The 18,582-nt window shown below is 44.7% G+C and overlaps 1 protein-coding gene across 1 annotated transcript in view; it reads left to right on the top strand.

Annotated features, from left to right (window-relative positions):
* Positions 1-11,389: 11,389 nt before the first annotated feature.
* Positions 11,390-18,582, top strand: part of LOC146209853 (neprilysin-21-like) — a 45,938-nt gene continuing 38,745 nt past the window's right edge. The window contains exons 1-2 of the mRNA XM_084587462.1: positions 11,390-11,467; positions 18,204-18,334. Coding sequence (XP_084443588.1) covers positions 18,209-18,334 — 126 coding nt within the window. The 5' untranslated portion in view covers positions 11,390-11,467; positions 18,204-18,208. The remainder of the gene's footprint in view (positions 11,468-18,203; positions 18,335-18,582) is intronic.

Genomic DNA, 18,582 nt, shown 5'->3' with positions numbered 1-18,582 from the left:
TCATAGCCTGAGTCGCTTTGGGACGTTAAAGCCCACAAACCACCAACCACCTGCTAAAGTTAACAATATTTCTCAGAGGAAGTTACAATGTCACGCTTTTTGTAACTTGGTTCTAGCGCGTCGCATCAAAAACAATATCCATTTTTCAAACGGAAGAAAGTGCGTATTAGTATTGAGTCTTGGACATGCAGTCACATGGTGAACAAACTCGGTCCACCGTCTTTAGATAGAAACTTGATGTGTAATAAATACACATTGCTGCAGTGCTGCTACTGCTCACAAGCACAACTGAGTTGTACAGTTGACTATTTACTGCACTCCACAAAACGACTGCTCGCAGCCCAATTAGTGTCCAGTTCATACTATATTACTCGACGTACTCGTCGACTTGGAAGTGTAGGCTATTATATACTCATTTATATCCGCAGCTGGATCGAGTCACAACCGCAGGCGGACCCTGTGTATCAGTACCTCGGCAACTATATGCGTAAGTTTCTAGTCGCGTACACGAATCCTACTAAACGGATAGTCTTTAGACTTGCCATTATTGTGAGAAATATAACGACGGTAGACCGGAAGTTCTGTAGAAAGGGGGGTCTACGTCCCTTTGAGTGAGTGCTTCAGTTCTCACTTCTAAGAGCGATGTGAGAAACAAAAAACAACATGAAACTGAAGAGCTTGTTATTGCTCTTCCTACGAGCAATGTGATATGCATATACGCCGGAAGGCGGCTCGATGAGGCGGTAGTAACGAAATAGTTTTTATTCGTGGCCCCAAAGCCTTGATTTTCAGTTACGATCAACTGTTACCGCAAGATTGCACAACTCCTCACAAATTGCGAGTTACACTATCTTTATCAAAGAGATGCTCGGACGTTTTTTTTAAATATAGATCTGAGACTCACGCACTTTGACAAGAGACGAGGCCAGAGGCTCATATTCCAAGTAGTTTGTCCAAGTCATGCCGAGCAGCTTTCGAGGATATAGCTTGTAACTATTACCGGACACCCGGCGGCGCAGGTGATCGAACCCTGCAGCTCCTGCATGCTTGGCAAGTACGATTAAAAGAATTTGTGAACACCATGAATTCTCTTTCACCTCATGGTAGAAAAATATTACTCTTAGAATATTATAACTAATGAAATATTGTTGAAGTATGGGCAAGTAATAATAGCGCAAAAAATATCGACAGTTACTCGATAATGTGAAATTTCAGCGGAGCGCTGTAGTAAACGTTATGAGATATTTACGAAATAATACGCGCAGTGTCTCTCACATATCTCGAGAGACTTCTAAACCGCACAGTAAGGGAAAGGAGGTGTTGGAATCGCATAAAAATGCCACTTCAATAGATCCGAATACGGCTCCCTTTTGGGATTAGCATTTTCGTTCACGTACTCAACTACTCGCAAAATCATCGCACAAATAATTTTCGTACCTATTAACTCACACTTCATTTCAAACAAACATAGCACACAGTCGGAAGTCGCTACATTATGTGAAAAATACCCGAAACTAGTTACCATGTCTCGCTTTAAATAAGCCGTCCGAACGTCTCTGCGGGGCCTAGAGCTTAAATACTCGGGATCCCAGGGTTCGATTCTTATGCCTGCGTGCTATCTCAAAGCTGCCGAGCTGTCACGTGGAGCCATGTACGCCTTGCAACTCCCAAATGTCAGAGGAATGCTCGTGACTTTTCTCTACCGCCTACCCTCCTACTCTTCTTTTAACCTTACAATTCCACCTTCGACTTGACCCACGCCTCTCTCCAGGTGCCACCACAGTACCATCCACAATTCACCTAGTTGCACTGCTTCTAATAGGGCGCACTCCCGGTGCACCTAACACGGTTACAGTTAAAGTTCGCTTTAAAACGCCCCCTGAAACGCTACTTGAGGTAATTTCTAAGGCAAGTAATCTATAGAGATGGCCTTCCCTTGAAAGCTTTGCGTACAGCCCTTAATTTACATATTATTTTTAAAACGTGCTACTGGTCGCCACCGATTCGATATAGACATCTCGTCGTGCATTCTCTCCCCGACGATTTCATCAGGGTTTGGTGCATTTGCGCATTCATTTGAAGCTGTAAGTACATTGGCAAGGCTGGGGCTGGTGAGGTGCCGCCGTGACTTGTTTTCTTAATTTTTCTTACGCGTCGGCATGCACTGAGCTGAGGAGGAAGAGGAGTTTCGTATTTCAAGGGCTCAGTGCCTTGCACCTGAGCCGGAGGCAGTAACTGTGTGGCTAATATTCTTCATCGGTAAGCACTTGGTAAAACATTCTTATCCATTACTCTAGTAACTATTTATAACTCAGCATAGCACCTGCATCTGCTTACTGCCCTTGGACACATTTCATGTAACAAATATTTATATTCGAACCGATGTTTTACAGCGCTCACACAAAACAATTGCATTAAGAGGAAAAGGCAACTGCATACCGTACCATTGTTGTGTTCAATATAAACCATCGGATAAATATCCAATAATTACTGTAAATTGGTATGAGCACTTCACGTCATGTTTGTTAGGAGGTTATATGAAGTTATAATTCTATGCAAATACCGAGCCCAGAAGCTGGAAGCGGTCCGATGCGGCTGCAGTTCTCAGGCTTATGATGAGTACCTGCCATTAGGGTCATGCGAACCACTAAAAAGGCCAGCTGGGCACTCACGCAATGTGAGTTGTACAACAGATAGTTCGGCATGGTCTCCTGAAGCATATTATCGAGGACTCTCCGGGCTATTAAAAATTACGAACAGAAGACAAAATACAGCAAATATATACTGCTTGTCGCCGACAGCGACTGACAGTGAGCCACTGACTAGCATTGTTTCCACTCTTGCCACGAAGGTTGGAGCGCAGATAACGGTGAACGATAGTGACGTCGTGCATCGAGTGCCAATACAAGAGAGGAACAAGTCTAATGTTATCGTCAAGTTCAGGTCATGGGATGCTCGTGATAAGCTGCTCGAATTGGCAAAAAAAAGCTCGCTTAATCACATCGGACCTCTGCATTTCCAGATCAGTATTCGAATTCGTAAATGAACATTTTTGCCCAGATTATAAAGTGTTGCAAGCTAGGGCTATAACGGCAAAGAAATTTCGCAATTGGAAATAGGCATGGGTGTCTCTTGGCAGGATCTTGGCGCGAAAAGCAGACACCTCGGACATGATCCGCTTAGTACAAATTCTGACCTCTGCCTTATAGTCTAGTTCGTTCAAAATGCTGACCATACAACCAACACACAAGTTTTACACGTTAAATGAACCACGCTCCATTGCAATGTAAGGAGCATAGCTAGAAATTTTGACGGCCTTTGTGCGTTTCTAGCATAGCACAGCTTTCTTTACGACGCTATAGCTGTTACAATAACCTGGTTGATGCCTGGTGAAATTTATAACATTCCCGAATATCTATTTCGGTCTCGCCCCCTCATTTCTAATAAACGAGAAGGGGGGGGGGGGGCTAGGTTTGTAAGTCCGTCTGTAACAGTTCGGAAGTTCTATTCGTTGAACTTGAAGGTGTCATGGTTGGTGTTGTTTATAGAGCCCCCACGCAGATCGCAATTTATTTGTGAATAATCTGGAATCTGTTTTTATGCACGTAACAGAAATGAATAAAAATGCAGCCATTGTGGGCAATACTAATATTTATACCTTAGGCGCCAACCACAGTGAATACGCTGGCCTGTTATTTTCATATAGATTTAGGAATCTTATATCTACCCCGTCACGAATCGTAGGTTCTAGCTCGACATGCCTCGACCATGTGCTATGCAATTTCGTGCCACCTTGTTCTTTGGCTGGGGAATACGATACAGCAGTGGCAGATCACCTCGCAGTTCCCATCTTATACCGCGTAGAAGATAGAGATAGCCACAGAACTTCTGACAGCACGTGCGGACCTATAAAGAAAATAGACTACCAGAAATGCGCACTTATGCTCTCTGAAATCAGCTTTGCTGACCTTTCCGAAATGAAGGCCAATGAACATTGTCGCAGCCTGTAGATAGAATTAAAGCAGTGGTAAATGATTGTAGCTATACGAAGAAAAAATATACTATACACATCCTGTGTGCCCTTGGATGACAGCAGCTCTTCTAAACACGACAAAAGCGCGCGACCACTGGCACACCAAAATGAAACAAGACAGAGGGAATGCATATTATAGTGCGCAGTATAAGCTTCATAGAAATAAAGCTCTTGCCTCCTTGAGTGTAAAGAAAACGCTATATTTTAGCAACCAAATAAATGCATGCGCAGTCAATTCTAAGAAACCCTGGGCTACAGTGAACTCGATAGCTCGGTCTACCTCATCAAACCGGATACTTCCTGATCTGGCCCTCTCCGAAAAAAAACATCTGCTATCAGATCAGTTTAAAGATCATTTTCGCTCAGTGGGTGCTAATTTACTCTAAACTATGGGTCTCACGGACGAAGCTTCTCTGCCTGAGTATCGTGAAAAGACCTTCGGTTTTATGGAAACGAGCCGTGACGAAGTAAAGAGTGTACATAATTCAATGGATGCCACTAAGGCAAATGGCCTAGATTGTATTCCGGTGTGCATAACTAAAAATAACAGTGGTGCCCTAGCTACTACCTTAGCCTCATTATTTAATAAAGCATTTCTTTCTGTCATCTATCCTGATATTCTAAAGCTCGCCAGGGTAGTCCCTATCTACAAAACTGGGAATCCTAATAAACTCAGAAACTATAGGCCGATCTCAATCCTTAGCTATATCAACACTCTCTTCGAAAAACTTTTGGCTAAAAGAATTACGCTTTTCTTGACTAAATATACAGTTCTGTCGACGTCCCAACGTGGTTTTCAGAAATTTAAGTCGATCACACCGCCTGTGCTTTCTATAACAGACTTAATCAATGAAGCACTCAATAATAACTATATCGCTATTGGCGCATTCCTGGATATTAAGAAGGCATTCGTCACAGTGGATATCAATATTTTAGGCAAGAATCTAGAAAGATGTGGGTTCACAGGTGTATCACTCGATTTCTTCACAAGCGATTTAACTGGGAGACGCCAGTGTGTTAATATTGGTGAACACACGTCAAATTCGCGTTCGATTTCCGTAGGTGTTCCGCAGGGCTCAGTACTGGGGCCCATACTTTTTACATTTTACGTGAACAACTTACCTGACTGCCTAGATAATACCCGTGCCATTATGTACGCCTACGACACCTCATTGTTGGTGACCGCTGATTCCGTTGAAAGAGCCAAGCATATTTTAAACTCGGAACTTCAGAGAGTCAATAAATGTTTTTTAAGAAATAGGCTGACTTTGAACATAGCCAAACCAAATATTTTATATTTATCAGTTCAGTTCAGTTCAGTCGTTCAGTCGTGTCCGACTCTTCGTGACCCTATTGACCATGTCACGCCACGCTTTCCGGTTCCTGCTCCGCAATATCAATAGGAGATAACAAAATTGAAGAAGTTAAAGCTTTTCAGTACCTGGGGTGTAACCTTAAATGCTGCGTTAAACTGGAAACCGCATATCGAAAAATTGCGCAGCAAATTAACTTATGCATGCTTCGTTCTGGTTAAAGCTCGGCGGCATTTTGAAATACACGCACTAAAAACAATATACATTAGCTATTTCCAGTCCCAATTAACCTACTGTATAGAATCATCTGTCTCCTCAGGAACCTGTATAAAGGGCAAGAGGCCACAGTCAGAACTGGGCATGGTCTTACTGATTGGTTTCCGATTGAGAAAGGAGTGAGGCAAGGCTGCATACTGTCGCCCTGCCTATTTAACCTATATGCAGAGTGTATCTAAGGAAGGCCGGTCTGGACGAGTCTTCAGCTGGAGTGAAGATTGCTGGAAAACGTATCAACAACCTTAGATATGCGGATGATACCACTTTAATGGCAGAAAATGAAGTGTAACTCAAGAGACTTCTGATGCGCGTACAAGAAGAGAGAAGTTTGGGCTTAAACTGAACATTAAAAAGACAAAGATCATGGCGTCTTGCCCTATCAAGTCCTGGAGCATCAATGGACAAGAAGTGGAAGCTGTGACAGATTTTCTCTTCCTGGGCTCCAAGATTACCTCGGAAGGAGACTGCAGCCATGAAATTAGGAGACGCCTGCTTCTGGTAAAGAGAGCAATGGTTAGCCTTGACCGCCTATTAAAGAGCAGAGACATTAGTCTGCCAACCAAGATCTGAATAACTCGTGTTATGGTCTTTCCAGTTGTGATGTATGGATGCGAGAGTTGGACTGTGAAAAATGCTGACCGCCGAAGAATTGAGGCGTTTGAATTGTGGTGCTGGCGAAGACTCTTGAGAGTTCCTTGGACTGCCAGAAGATCAAATCAGTCGATATTGTCGACCATAAACCCTGACTGCTCATTGGAGGGTCAAATTCTAAAGTTAAAGGTCAGCTACTTTTGTCATCTGATGAGAAGAGAGGAGTCGCTGGAGAAAGATTTGATGTTGGGAAAGGTTGAGGGTCGCCGGAGACGGGGTAGGCAGCGAACGCGATGGTTAGATGGCATCCTCGAGGCACTGCAGATGATGTTATGTGATGTTAGGAAGATGGTGAGAGACCGGAAAGCGTGGCGTGACATGGTTCATAGGGTCACGAAGAGTCAGACACGACTGAACGACTGAACTGAACTGAATAGAATCATGGGCATTCAACCTGTTGTACGCCTGCAGAAGCTTGCATTGGAAATAATGACTTTCACAACGCCGAATACGCCCTCTCGCCTTTTGTTTTTTTAGACTCCAAATAATGCCGGCACTGCAGCTTCGAGATTTTCGCGTTGCGTTAATCGTACTAAGAGTCCTGTCCGGCGCCTCCCCCTTTCCATTGAACACAATTCATAGACCCCCAACTAACAGCGGTTCAGCAGCACAGGGAAGATTTCTGGTCCCCACATCTGGCAACGACAATGGGCAGCGCCGCTATAAGTATCAAGGGGTAAAAATGTGGAATAAAATCTCTTGTACACTCTTAGCGACGTCTTATCCTTCCATTAAACTAAAGACATTTTTTCTGTAACCAATAATTACTTGATTTACAACGTAAATCGTTTAGTGCTTATCTCTCAATGTTCTCTGTGTTGTCGACTTTGGGTTTGCTATACACTTTTATCATCGAATAATCACTTATAAGGCAGCTGAGTTTATTTTGTATAAAGATTGCTGCTCTTGCTATCATATTTTTTTGTTTTTTTTTTTTTGCTATCGGCCCTTGCACACTGTTCTATTTTATATTAATTTGCCATTACTTGCGGGTTCTGAATTTATTTTTCTTTCTTTTTCTGCATTTGTATGTGCGTTATTTTGCTATGCAGTCACTAGTTATTCTGTATTTCTGTAATGTGAACTAACTTGCTTGTACGCTTTAGATTTTTCCACCATTTATATCTGTAATATTTTGAGATGCAGTAAAAAACATCTGTCCTCAATGATCTTGTTGCTTTTAATGCATGGGTCCATAGCTAGCCCTTGGCTAAAGATCCAGACAGTGATATGTATTGTGTTGAAGAAATATCAATAAAATAAATGAATTAATGAAAAAAAATAGTATTTCTTGCATACTGGGCTAGCGAGGAACCGGCGAACATCACCATCGGGCGGTCAATTAGTGCAATTATAAGCATTTGTGCCGGGCGTTTCAGGAAGCACTAACAAGGATTTGTGAAGTGTATAGAATAACCATCTTGCTCAACAAAATTAGTTGCGTATTCCATACAGAAGCGAATACTGTTGCAAAAAAAAAAACATGTGAATTACGCTCAACCTCTTCTGTGATTTACAGCAGCGACCAATCGGAACTAGAGTATAAAGCAGAGAATAAAAGAAATAATTTTGTTTTTTTTTTTTTCAGTCCTACCGCATGGTGTCGTCCATCCGCCTTTCTTCTGGCTGGAAGCTAGTCCGTGAGTTACCTTTAAACAGCCAAATGAACTTTAAAGTTCAGAGTATATAGTTTAAAATAATTTGTTATTTGTATTATTTAGGAGGGATATCCAGAAAGTATTATATCTCATTGTTATAAATCACCGCATCTCTGAACTTTATTATGTCAGCACATATTATTCGTCGATGTATGTGGCTTTTTACTCCCAATGAGCAAGGACATTCCGAGCCCCTTAGGACCAGATTTTAACACGGCAGCCTTGATGGATGGTGAATTATAGCGGATACAACGGAAATAAAAACCTGCAAACTCTTTACAATGCGGGAGAATGTACTCTGCCATATTTGATTACATGACCCCGTCGCCATTGCGGGCCCTTCCTCTGGTGGCTGCCTGTGCGCAGTCGCACCGTGCAGCAAAACAGTCTTCGTGCTTCCTCGGGAGGTGCAAAGACATTTTATAGATGTAAAAGGTGTGCCTGTGGTCTGAATGCTTTTGTTAGACACGTAATGCACTCTTCTATACATCTGGCTACCAGGTTCCGTCGTAATCTAGTGGAAAACGTGCACCCTCTTGGGAGATTTCATTTTTGCAATCCTTTTCAAGGTGAAACAGGACGGGCTGTGTAGAAAGAAGAGTTTTAAAGCTGCATAAATTACGAACACATTGCAGTCTGATAGCGGCCCTACTAGTGATCTCTATTTTATCCAAGGAAATAATATTTCAGTCTCAGGCATGGTGTATAACTTACCACTGAATATTCACGCATATTTGATCGTCTACTTAGAGCTCGGATAATATTTAACGTTACATCCTGACCAGCTTCCAAGGAAGAACACAAATTACTCGCCAGATGGCTTAAGTGTTCAGCTGTTCAGATAGATTCAAAACTGAGACCCCAAACGTAAATGAAGTTGTTGAATGACCTTAATGCATGTGCTCTGTTGCGCAACAGTGGGTCGTCATGTTGCATATTTTACCTCAGGATATCAGCTGAAGAATACAACATGCAGCCTTACCAAAGTTTAGTATTGTACCGCACATAACCATCGTTTTAAAGAACAAAATATATTTGTATGAACGTTGGTATTGCAAGTGTGTCACTGACGAAGGATACGCACATGCAAAGTGGGTACTCATTACACCGCAGAAGTGGAGGAAAATACGTATTTGCACCTCTCCAGGAAAACAACTTGCGAGCGTGAATCGTGTAAAATCACTTTATATAGGCTTTCGGGATTTCGAAAACACCGACATGTTTGAAACAGCTGGATTGTGGTGCAGACATAGAGGCATTTATATCCTTACCGCTAGCGTGACTAGCGACTCCATCGTTTTCGGTTACCATGCGATAGCTAAGTCAGTCATCGGGTATCATTTATACATTTCTACAATTCCTCACCGGGGCTAAAAACTTGCCAAAGTGTTCTCATCACACAAACATATACATTAGGAAAGACAGAAAACAATTTGAAGAAAATGATGTGAGCCCCGAAAGTCCGTACGTGTGAGCTACTCAGTGATATTTTTCGGCAATCCGACAGCCAACATTTTCCACGACTTCATTGCACATTGTTTTAAGAATAAATCACATAAAGCATGCTTTTAATTGCCAGTAATTATGGCAGGTATTGATAATGGGGAACAGTATATATGTGCTGCCTCCTCTCTGAGGACGAAACAATAGTCTACCATTATCCAAAGGCAGCCACGAGTAATTGCATGCGAAGTGAAAGGTGTGTTGCTGAGTGGACCTTGAGACACATGCCTGGGCTTCAGCATGAATCGACTGCAGGATCAAAGTATTTGCTGGGTTTCGTAGAGCTTCACGAATGCGCAGTTGGTAATTAGGATGACATCGGTGCTTTGCTATCTTATCCGTGACATCACTGTTCGGCAGAGCTTTTTTTAACACAGTGAGGGGAGGGACTTTTGAAAAGCGTAATAAGGGCAATAGCGCCAGCAATTTAACCCACCGACGAAGGTCCTCGTCTCTTTTATTTTGTTTTTTTTTTCCGGGTTACACACCACTGCGCCTAACCAGGCGGAATAACTTACTGGTGGTAACAGAACCAGAAAAAGACAACGAGGTCGCCGCACACTTTGCCATTAACAGCGACCTGTTTAGAAGATGGACTTCACTGGAAACCAACCAGCGCAGAAGCAGTTCGCAGCTTAGAGGCTTGAAATGGCGGCATACAACAGCTCTACTACAAGCTCCACTTATCAGCAAACCGAACTGCTTTGAGTCAATGGTATAGTAGTCGTGACGCATCCTGACGTTGCATGCGGGCGTCGCATAAAACAAGAGTGGGTTGTGAAATAGTGTAATTAAACACTCTATTCTTAGGTTGCACTCTTGTGTTGCCCGCTTTGCCACCTAGACAAGTTCCTCTCGACTTGGTTATAAAGTACTTATTGGATAAGCTTGTTGGTTTCCGAGATTGTGCACCAACGGACAATCACGTGACTGTAGGATTTTTTAACTCTTCATCGTACTGCAAAGCGGACGTCATATTGCTGAAGTTTTTTTCTCTTTTTTTCTATACGTAGGCCGGTCCTCTCGGCACGAATGACAATCTCGTCGTTCTCTAATTTGGATCGGTGAAGTGTGAAAATGAAACCTAGATGGTGGCGAGCATATGACTGCGAGGAGGATAACCTAGTAAGGTCCAGGCCAATTATTCGATAACTTCCGCAATATTCATACTTAGACCTGCCCAGTCGTTCTTGTGCGTGTATGTCAAGGAATGAGCTGGGACAAATTTCGCATGCATACACTACTCGATAGGGGCCCGCAGCGGTCGGTCAGTGGTTAGTGCTCTCCTCATGCCAAGAACGTAGGTTCAATCCTGGCCGCGGCAGCTGCTTTTCGATACAGGCGAAAAGCGTCGCGCTCTTGTCATGTGCGTATGAGAACGTGGTCAAAGTTTCCGGAGAACTACACTCCGGCGTCGGTCATAGGCTGAGTCGTTTTTGGACGTTAAACGAGGTAACCTAAACCTATCATTCTTCGTCACAACCGGAAAATTATGAAGGTTTACAGAGATGGCAGTATACAATATCGTAGGTTAGCAGATACGCGGATGTATTATTTGTGACTTTTGTAAGTTTGGATAAGCAGTGTTCAGCTAAGCAAAAATGATAGGCATTACATTACATAGCTGCAATGTATTTCATGTACCTTTTCAGGATATATGCGTAAATAAGGGCTAACATAGTTGGTTTACAAGTATATCTTTGCGTCAAACTCAAAAATCCTCCCGGTAAAACCGGAATGTTTAAATATTCAGAGACTTGAGTATGGATGACTTTGTACAGCAATTACAAATACAAATAAATTTCTTTGAAATAGTGTTTGTCGCAGCTTCAAAATGATTAAATTGTGAAAACTTCAGATGTCAGTTATTTTTGACGATATAGAAGCAAGGCAAGACGTGGTAACCTTTGCACGAGTGTCACATTTCAGTTGCTGGAGCAAACATGTACCTCTTTCTATTTCAAGGTCCATCAACTTTGGCGCACTGGGGACCCTTATAGCTTATTACCTCACACTGGGATTCGGCGCTTACGGTAAGTTCTGGAGCGGCGATTCCTTTAACGTCAAAGACAGTTATGAGCATAAATGAAATTATAAACTTTACTTTAATGCCACAAATAAACTTTTACAATTATTCATTCGCAAACCTATACAGACAGTCAAAACATGTACAACGTTTATCCCATATTCTCAATGCTGCCTGCATTGACCAAACTTTGAGCTAACTTTTTTTCTACTACGGACTTGAAGACTTTGCGCTTTACATGTCTGTACGTTCAAGCTCATTTCTTTATGCATATCGTAGGCCGCCTTATTAGAATTTGGATGTTTATTTATTTATATTTATTTATTTATATACCCGAAAGGCCCTTTCAGGCATTACATAGGGGGGGAGGAGTCACATGAACAAAGTTGGTTATAATAGGCACATAAGTAACAATTGCACTTAAGGGTCAGAGAGGAGGAAAAGAAAGGAGAAAAAAAAAGACAAGTCATTCAGGTTGCTATTTTTCCTTTTTTTTTATACAGTAGTTATATTTTACATACTCTGAAGAAACGAGGTATGCGCGCGCTTAATACCAAGCAGTAGGCTGAAATGAAAAAGAAATAACACAGCACTGTACATCAAGGAAAACAAGTAATAAGCATTGCAAAATATTATTAAGAAAATTAAGTCAGTTTAACATTCAATTCGCTCCAAAGCCTTGAGGAATGAACTATGGTCAGGTATGGTAGCGACATCTGCTGGCAAACTTTTCCATTGTGAAATAGCAAGTAGCAGTGGTGAATATTTAAACATATTTGTGCGCGCATGTACGGGGTTGATTTTAAATGGATGGTCTAAGCGAGGAGATATGTGGGGGGCAGGGCGGAGGAACGTTCTGAACGTTCTTCCCGTTGCTGAAACTTCTCACGTGATTCGATATCCTGCACACTATTCGCTTGTCTGTTTGAGCGCGCGCAGTGGATTGGAAGTTTATGCGCATGCAGTCGACGAGCAGCGATGGAATTTCACTTGTGCAAGTTTTATTTTCCATGTCAAGGCAGCACGAATGATTAGGCCGCCGGGTATAGATGCAACTACCACCTAAAAATTTTAATCAATCATAAGGATAACTGCTATCACTTTTGGTTCGCGTGCGATCTCTTCTTAAATGAAGAAAATTGCTTTTTATTGTTTCCGGCACACAATCCACGTTCGCTTTGTTCACACACATACCTGCATTCATTAAGTCACGCACTTGCCGCGGTCCTTATTGAAGAAAGATGAGGTTTGGCGGGATAAGCTGAAGAGGAGGAAGCTGGTTCTACCCCGCACCTCCACCACACTTGTTACGACGTTTATTTAGACAGATCTTAGGCTGCGCTAGAGAATAGCACACAAGAGCGGGGCAGAACCAGCTTCCTCCTCTTCAGCTTATCCCGCCAAACCTCATCTTCCTTCAATAAGGACCGCGGGAATTGCTGGGCTACCCCCCCTACGGACGGAGATGGCGCAAGCAGATGTTTCAACGCCGCCCATGCCAGCAGCCCAACTTATATAGAAGTCCTCAAGCTATGCAGAATAGTTGATGATCGAATGACAGAAGAAGACAAAGTGGGCCACCTCCTCAAAGGAATAGCGCAAGATGTGTACAACTTTTTCATCTGCAAGGAGGATTTGAATACCACCGCTGATGCAACACGACACTGCCGCACGTTTGAATCTTTGAAGCGACGCCGTATCATTCCGAAGTTTGGTCGGCTGCCTAATGTGACAACTGTCGCTAGTGTGGATGTGTCTGAAACGGCAAGCCTGGCAGATGCAATTCGCCAGATCGTCCGCGAAGAGCTTCGGAGGCATCAGGATATTGGGGGCCACGTCAGACCCGTCTACAGGAGCACCTCTTAGTCAGACAGCCCATCTTCTACCTGTTATGATACCTCTGTTACGTCTCCTTCGGACACCCGATGCTCTGCTGCTCATACGCCCGAACATCCAGCCTCTCACCATCAACGCCTACAACAGCGAGCACTCTCGTGCTCCTCGTCGACCACATCCAGAGCATGTAACGTTTAATACAAGCGACGATGAGCCTTATTCATCGAATGAACGTGAGCCGCCAGTGTGTTATGCCTGTGGAATGATCGGCCACATTTCCCGCTTTTGCCGCAACCGTCGTCCGCACCAGCAGTATCGCCGACAGTGGGTGAACTCCCGTACAAGGCTTCCTGCTGACAATGATGATTCATATAGAAGAACACCTGGCCGGAATGAGTACAGAGCAACAGCTAGCCGACAAGAACGCAGAATGGTGCTGCACCGAAACGAATCACCGGCCTCTGACCGTAGCCTGACACCACCATCTCGGCGCCTACGACAATCCCCTTCTCCCCGACGACGTCGCCACCTCCGGGAAACTAGTGAGTGCGGCCGATGGAGGTGAGGTCGCAAAAGATTCTAGCTTACCCATGCCTCTGCCCATTTCGATGTTAAAAAACCGAATTGAAGTGTTTGTGGACGGTGTACGTGCTATGGCGTTGTTGGACACGGGTGCAACTATTTCTATTATAAGTCTCGCTTTTAAAAACTGCCTTGGTCGTAAAATTATGTTTGCTCGGGATAGTGCGACAACATTATGTGGTGTTGCGGACCCATCCTAGCACGCTTTCGGTTTCGGAAGACATAGTCATTCCTGCAATGTCAGCAGAGTTTATACGAGTTGTTAGTTCCAGCTGTGCCAGTGATGCGTTCGACGCTGTGGTTGAACCACTCCCCCTCAACTGCGCGAAGAAAAGTATTCTGATTCCCCGCTGCATCATCTCAGTCATGAATGGCCATTCTTCTTTGTGGACGACTAACTGCTCTAACGAATCTGTTATATTACCACGTGGTCTAAAACTTGCCAACTTTGACGAAGGCACTTTTAAATCAGTGGCCGTGCTCAGCACAGACAATTCCCAGCCTACCGCATGCTCAGAAGAAGATGAGACAATTTCTTGCCATGATTAACAAATCCCTGCCAACAAGTGACCGTCACAGTTTAGTGGAAGTTCTGGCGAAACATACTGCGGATTTCGATTTCTCTCGGGACTCGCCACCACGGATTCCCATTTCCCGTACTCAGCACCGAATCAATACAGGAACTGCTGATCCAATCCGCCAGAAGCCTTATCGTGTATCCCCATCAGAGCGCCAAACAATCGAAGAACAAGTTCGTGACATGCTTCATAAGGGCATCATTCAGGAATCGTCTAGTCCGTGGGCTGCCCCTGTGATTCTAGTCAAAAAGAAAGATGCCACATGGCGATTTTGTGTTGATTATCGACGTCTGAATACTGTTACCAGGAAGGACGTGTATCCCCTGCCATGTATTGATGACGCCATTGATTGCTTACATTCCGCCTCCTATGTTTCCTCAGTTGACCTGCGATCAGGCTATTGGCAGATCCCCATGCACCCGGAAGATAAAGAAAAGACGGCATTCAACACCCCAGACGGGCTGTATGAATTTAATGTGATGCCGTTTGGATTATGTAACGCTCCAGCCACGTTCGAAAGATTCATGGATACAGTTTTGCACGGGCTGAAGTGGCACATTTGTATGTGTTATTTGGACGATGTAGGGATATTCGGGAAAACTTTTCATGAACACAACAGTCGATTAGAGGTTGTCTTGGAGTGTATTGAGAAAGCTGGTCTGGTACTCAATTCCAAGAAATGTCGTTTTGGAGAACGCCAGACTGTGGTACTTGGACATCTCATAGACAAGGATGGAATCAGGCCTGATCCGAAAAAAAATCGAAGCTGTCACTTGTTTTAAACCGCCGAAATCGTTAAAACAGCTCAGGAGTTTTTTGGGGCTCTGCTCCTATTTTCGGCGTTTTGTTCCGAAGTTTGCTGATCTAGCATATCCCCTTACTTGTCTTCTGCAAAAAGATGTGCCTTTCAAGTGGACTGCCGATTGTGACTCCGCCTTTCGTCAGTTAAAGTTTATTTTGACATCAGGACCAGTACTACGCCACTTCTGTCCATCAGCTCCAACAGAACTTCACACTGACGCCAGCGCAGTTGGAATTGGTGCTGTGCTCGTACAGCGCCACAATGGCAATGAACATGTCGTTGCTTATGCAAGCCGTTCTTTGAGCAAGGCTGAGCGTAATTGTACAGTAACTGAACAGGAATGCTTAGCTGTTGTATTCGGTGTGCAACGGTTTAGGTCATATCTTTATGGATATGCATTTAAAATTGTGACGGACCATCATTCCTTATGTTGGCTTGTAAACCTTCGTGACCCCTGTGGACGCCTTGCGCGGTGGGCTTTGCGCCTTCAAGAATTCAATTTTACTGTGTCTTTTAAGAGTGGTCGTAAGCACGGTGATGCTGACTGCTTGTCACGGTTGCCACTTGAAACTACTGATTGCGACAATGCGGTCTTGGATGAATATATAGATGCTATCTCTACAAGTTTCCCTGATGTTGGTGAATTCAAGATTGCGCAGCGGCACGACAACGAGTTGGCGCCGCTTTTTGAGGCAGCAAAATCCCGGAACCCTACGACCTCATTCTGCATTCGTGACGGTGTACTATACAGGAAGAACTACTCGTCAGTAGGTGCGCGGCTTCTTCTGGTAGTTCCTACAAGTCTTAGCTGTCAGGTTCTTCGGGTAATGCACGACGATGCCACAGCTGGACACTTGGGTTTCGCAAGGACATTGCACAGGACTAAGGAACGTTTTTATTGGCCGAAGATGCGTCAAACTACTCAACGTTATGTGGCCAGCTGCCTCCAGTGCCAGCGTTTCAAGCACCCAACCTGCTCACCGCCGGGTCATCTTCTGCCTATAACGCCACTACGAACCCCATTCGAACAGGCGGGAATTGATCTTCTAGGACCGTTTCCCCGTTCCTCCAACGGAAACCGCTAGGTCATAGTGTGCGTAGACTACCTTACGCGGTACTGTGAAACTGCTGCTATACCGTCAGCCACTGCTTCTGATGTCTCGGCGTTCCTCCTACGGTCCATCATTATTCGGCATGGGCCTCCTCGTGTGTTAATAAGCGATCGTGGCCGACAGTTTACGGCAGAAGTTGTAGAAGAACTTCTTCGTCTCTGCTCATCCCATTTTCGCCATTCAACTCCTTACCACCCACAAACAAACGGTCTTACCGAACGCACCAATCGGACGCTTAGCAATATGCTCGCAATGTATGTCGACTCCCGCCACAAAAACTGGGATGAAGTCCTTCCGTTTATAACATACGCATTTAACACTGCTAAGCACGAAACGACAGGCTACAGTCCGTTTTTTCTTCCCTATGCACGACCTCCACGAAGCACTTTGGACACGTTTCTGCCTTTCTCACTCCCTGCTGAAAGTACACTAGCGCATACTCTCTCTTTGGCTGAAGAAGCTCGTCGACTCGCTAGACTTCGCACTCTAGCCTCCCAGGAACGCTACAAGCAACGCTACGACAAACGTCATGAAGATGTTAATTATGTCCTTGGTGACTTGGTGTGGCTTTGGACGCCGTTGCGTAAGCGCGGCTTGTGCCAGAAACTGTTGCACCACTATACTGGCCCTTTCGTTGTATTGGAACACCTCAGCGCAGTAAACTTTGTAGTCTCTCGCGTGACCACCCAAGGGCGTCGTTCTCGGAAGACTCAAGTAGTCCACGTGGCCCGCATGAAGCCCTTCTATCAACGTGACGAACCTTGGCTCGCCCGGCGGGCATCGTCTGCGAAGGGGGCAGTGTCACGCACTTCCCGCAGTCCTTATTGAAGGAAGATGAGGTTTGGCGGGATAAGCTGAAGAGGAGGAGGCTGGTTCTGCACCGCTCTTGTGTGCTATTCTCTAGCGCAGCCTAAGATCTGTCTAAATAAACGTCGTAACAATATTAACGCGGTAGCGTTAAGAGCCCCGTGCCGCAGAAAAGTCGGTGCCGTCGTCGGCGGCCGCCGTTCCGCGTCGTCCGGCGTTGGTCGAGAGCGAAAAATCCCAGAAGCGTTAATAAACAAAAACGAGTAGGAAAAATCACCGACATGAGGAATCGAACGTGGGCCTTCGGGGTGCGAGACGAGCATGCTAACCACTCCTCCACGCCAGCTAGATTGCTCGAAATAGACAAAGGCGCGTCTATTGATTGCGGTGTTGTCTCAGAAACGTCCCTTAGAGAAGTGTATTGTGGCGTATAATAATAATAAATATGAGCATGTAAATCACAGAATTACAGAACACGCAGTTAGGCGAGTGACAAATTACTTTTCCGCTGTATTTCCTCTTCGCTTGGCGTGCACGTAGCGCCATCATGCGTGTGGCGCACGGAATAAGAGCAGGGCATGGCCTCCGAGATCTTCATCTACGAACTACGACTGCAACTTGAGGCTCGCGCGTTTCGGCAAGGTGGCTGGCAGCGCTTCTGCGTCCCGGGAGGATAAATAAATAAAAATGAGTGTAGCAAGTTCCGCTATGTAGGAATTCGAAACAGAGCCTCCCTTCTCAGTGTCCGCCTCAACTGCATTGTAAGCGAAGGAACGCTTGTACGCGCGAACTGGAGCCGAAAGTTCTGTCGCAGAGGCCGCTAGGGGAAGCGATGACGTGACCGCTAGGGCATGAAGCGTCGGAACATGAGCTCGCTCTTGAGAGACGTGTAATGAAAGCGGTTGCGTCTACCAGTGCCGGGCGCACTACAGTGTCTCTTGTGCTATCGCGTTCCATTCTTAAAGTCGAAGCTTAAGCGTCCTCCAAATTTTTTTTGTATTTCTTAATCTCTTCATTCAATCTCAGGTTCCATGTACAACCACAAAGGAATCCTCGACGACTGGTGGAGCGGCATGACGCGTCGGCAGTACGGCGCCGAATCGGTCTGCTTCAAAAAGCAGGTGGAATGGTTCACCAACCCGTTTACAGGCGAAGAGGTGCGCTCTCTCGGTGCATCGTCACGGGCTACTAGAATCGCCCCTTTAATACTCACTGGAGCGTCTCTGGTGGTGCGAGCCGTGGTTGTAAATCATAAAAAGCTTTTTCAGCGCAGAGCTGCATCGCTTAAGTCTCAAGGGTGTGCACGATAGAGCAGCGTCTGAGATAAGCCCACAAAAACCTGCAATGACTAAATATCACAGAAAAAAGACAGAAAAAAAATTACGAAGCTGCGCTTGAGCCTGCT

This window comes from Amblyomma maculatum, chromosome 1, assembly GCF_055883805.1.
Source record: "Amblyomma maculatum isolate TAMU_Amacu chromosome 1, ASM5588380v1, whole genome shotgun sequence".
NCBI classification, from domain to species: domain Eukaryota; kingdom Metazoa; phylum Arthropoda; class Arachnida; order Ixodida; family Ixodidae; genus Amblyomma; species Amblyomma maculatum.
The sequence above is the reverse complement of the archived record's forward strand: the minus strand, read 5'-3'. Positions and strand labels throughout refer to the sequence as shown.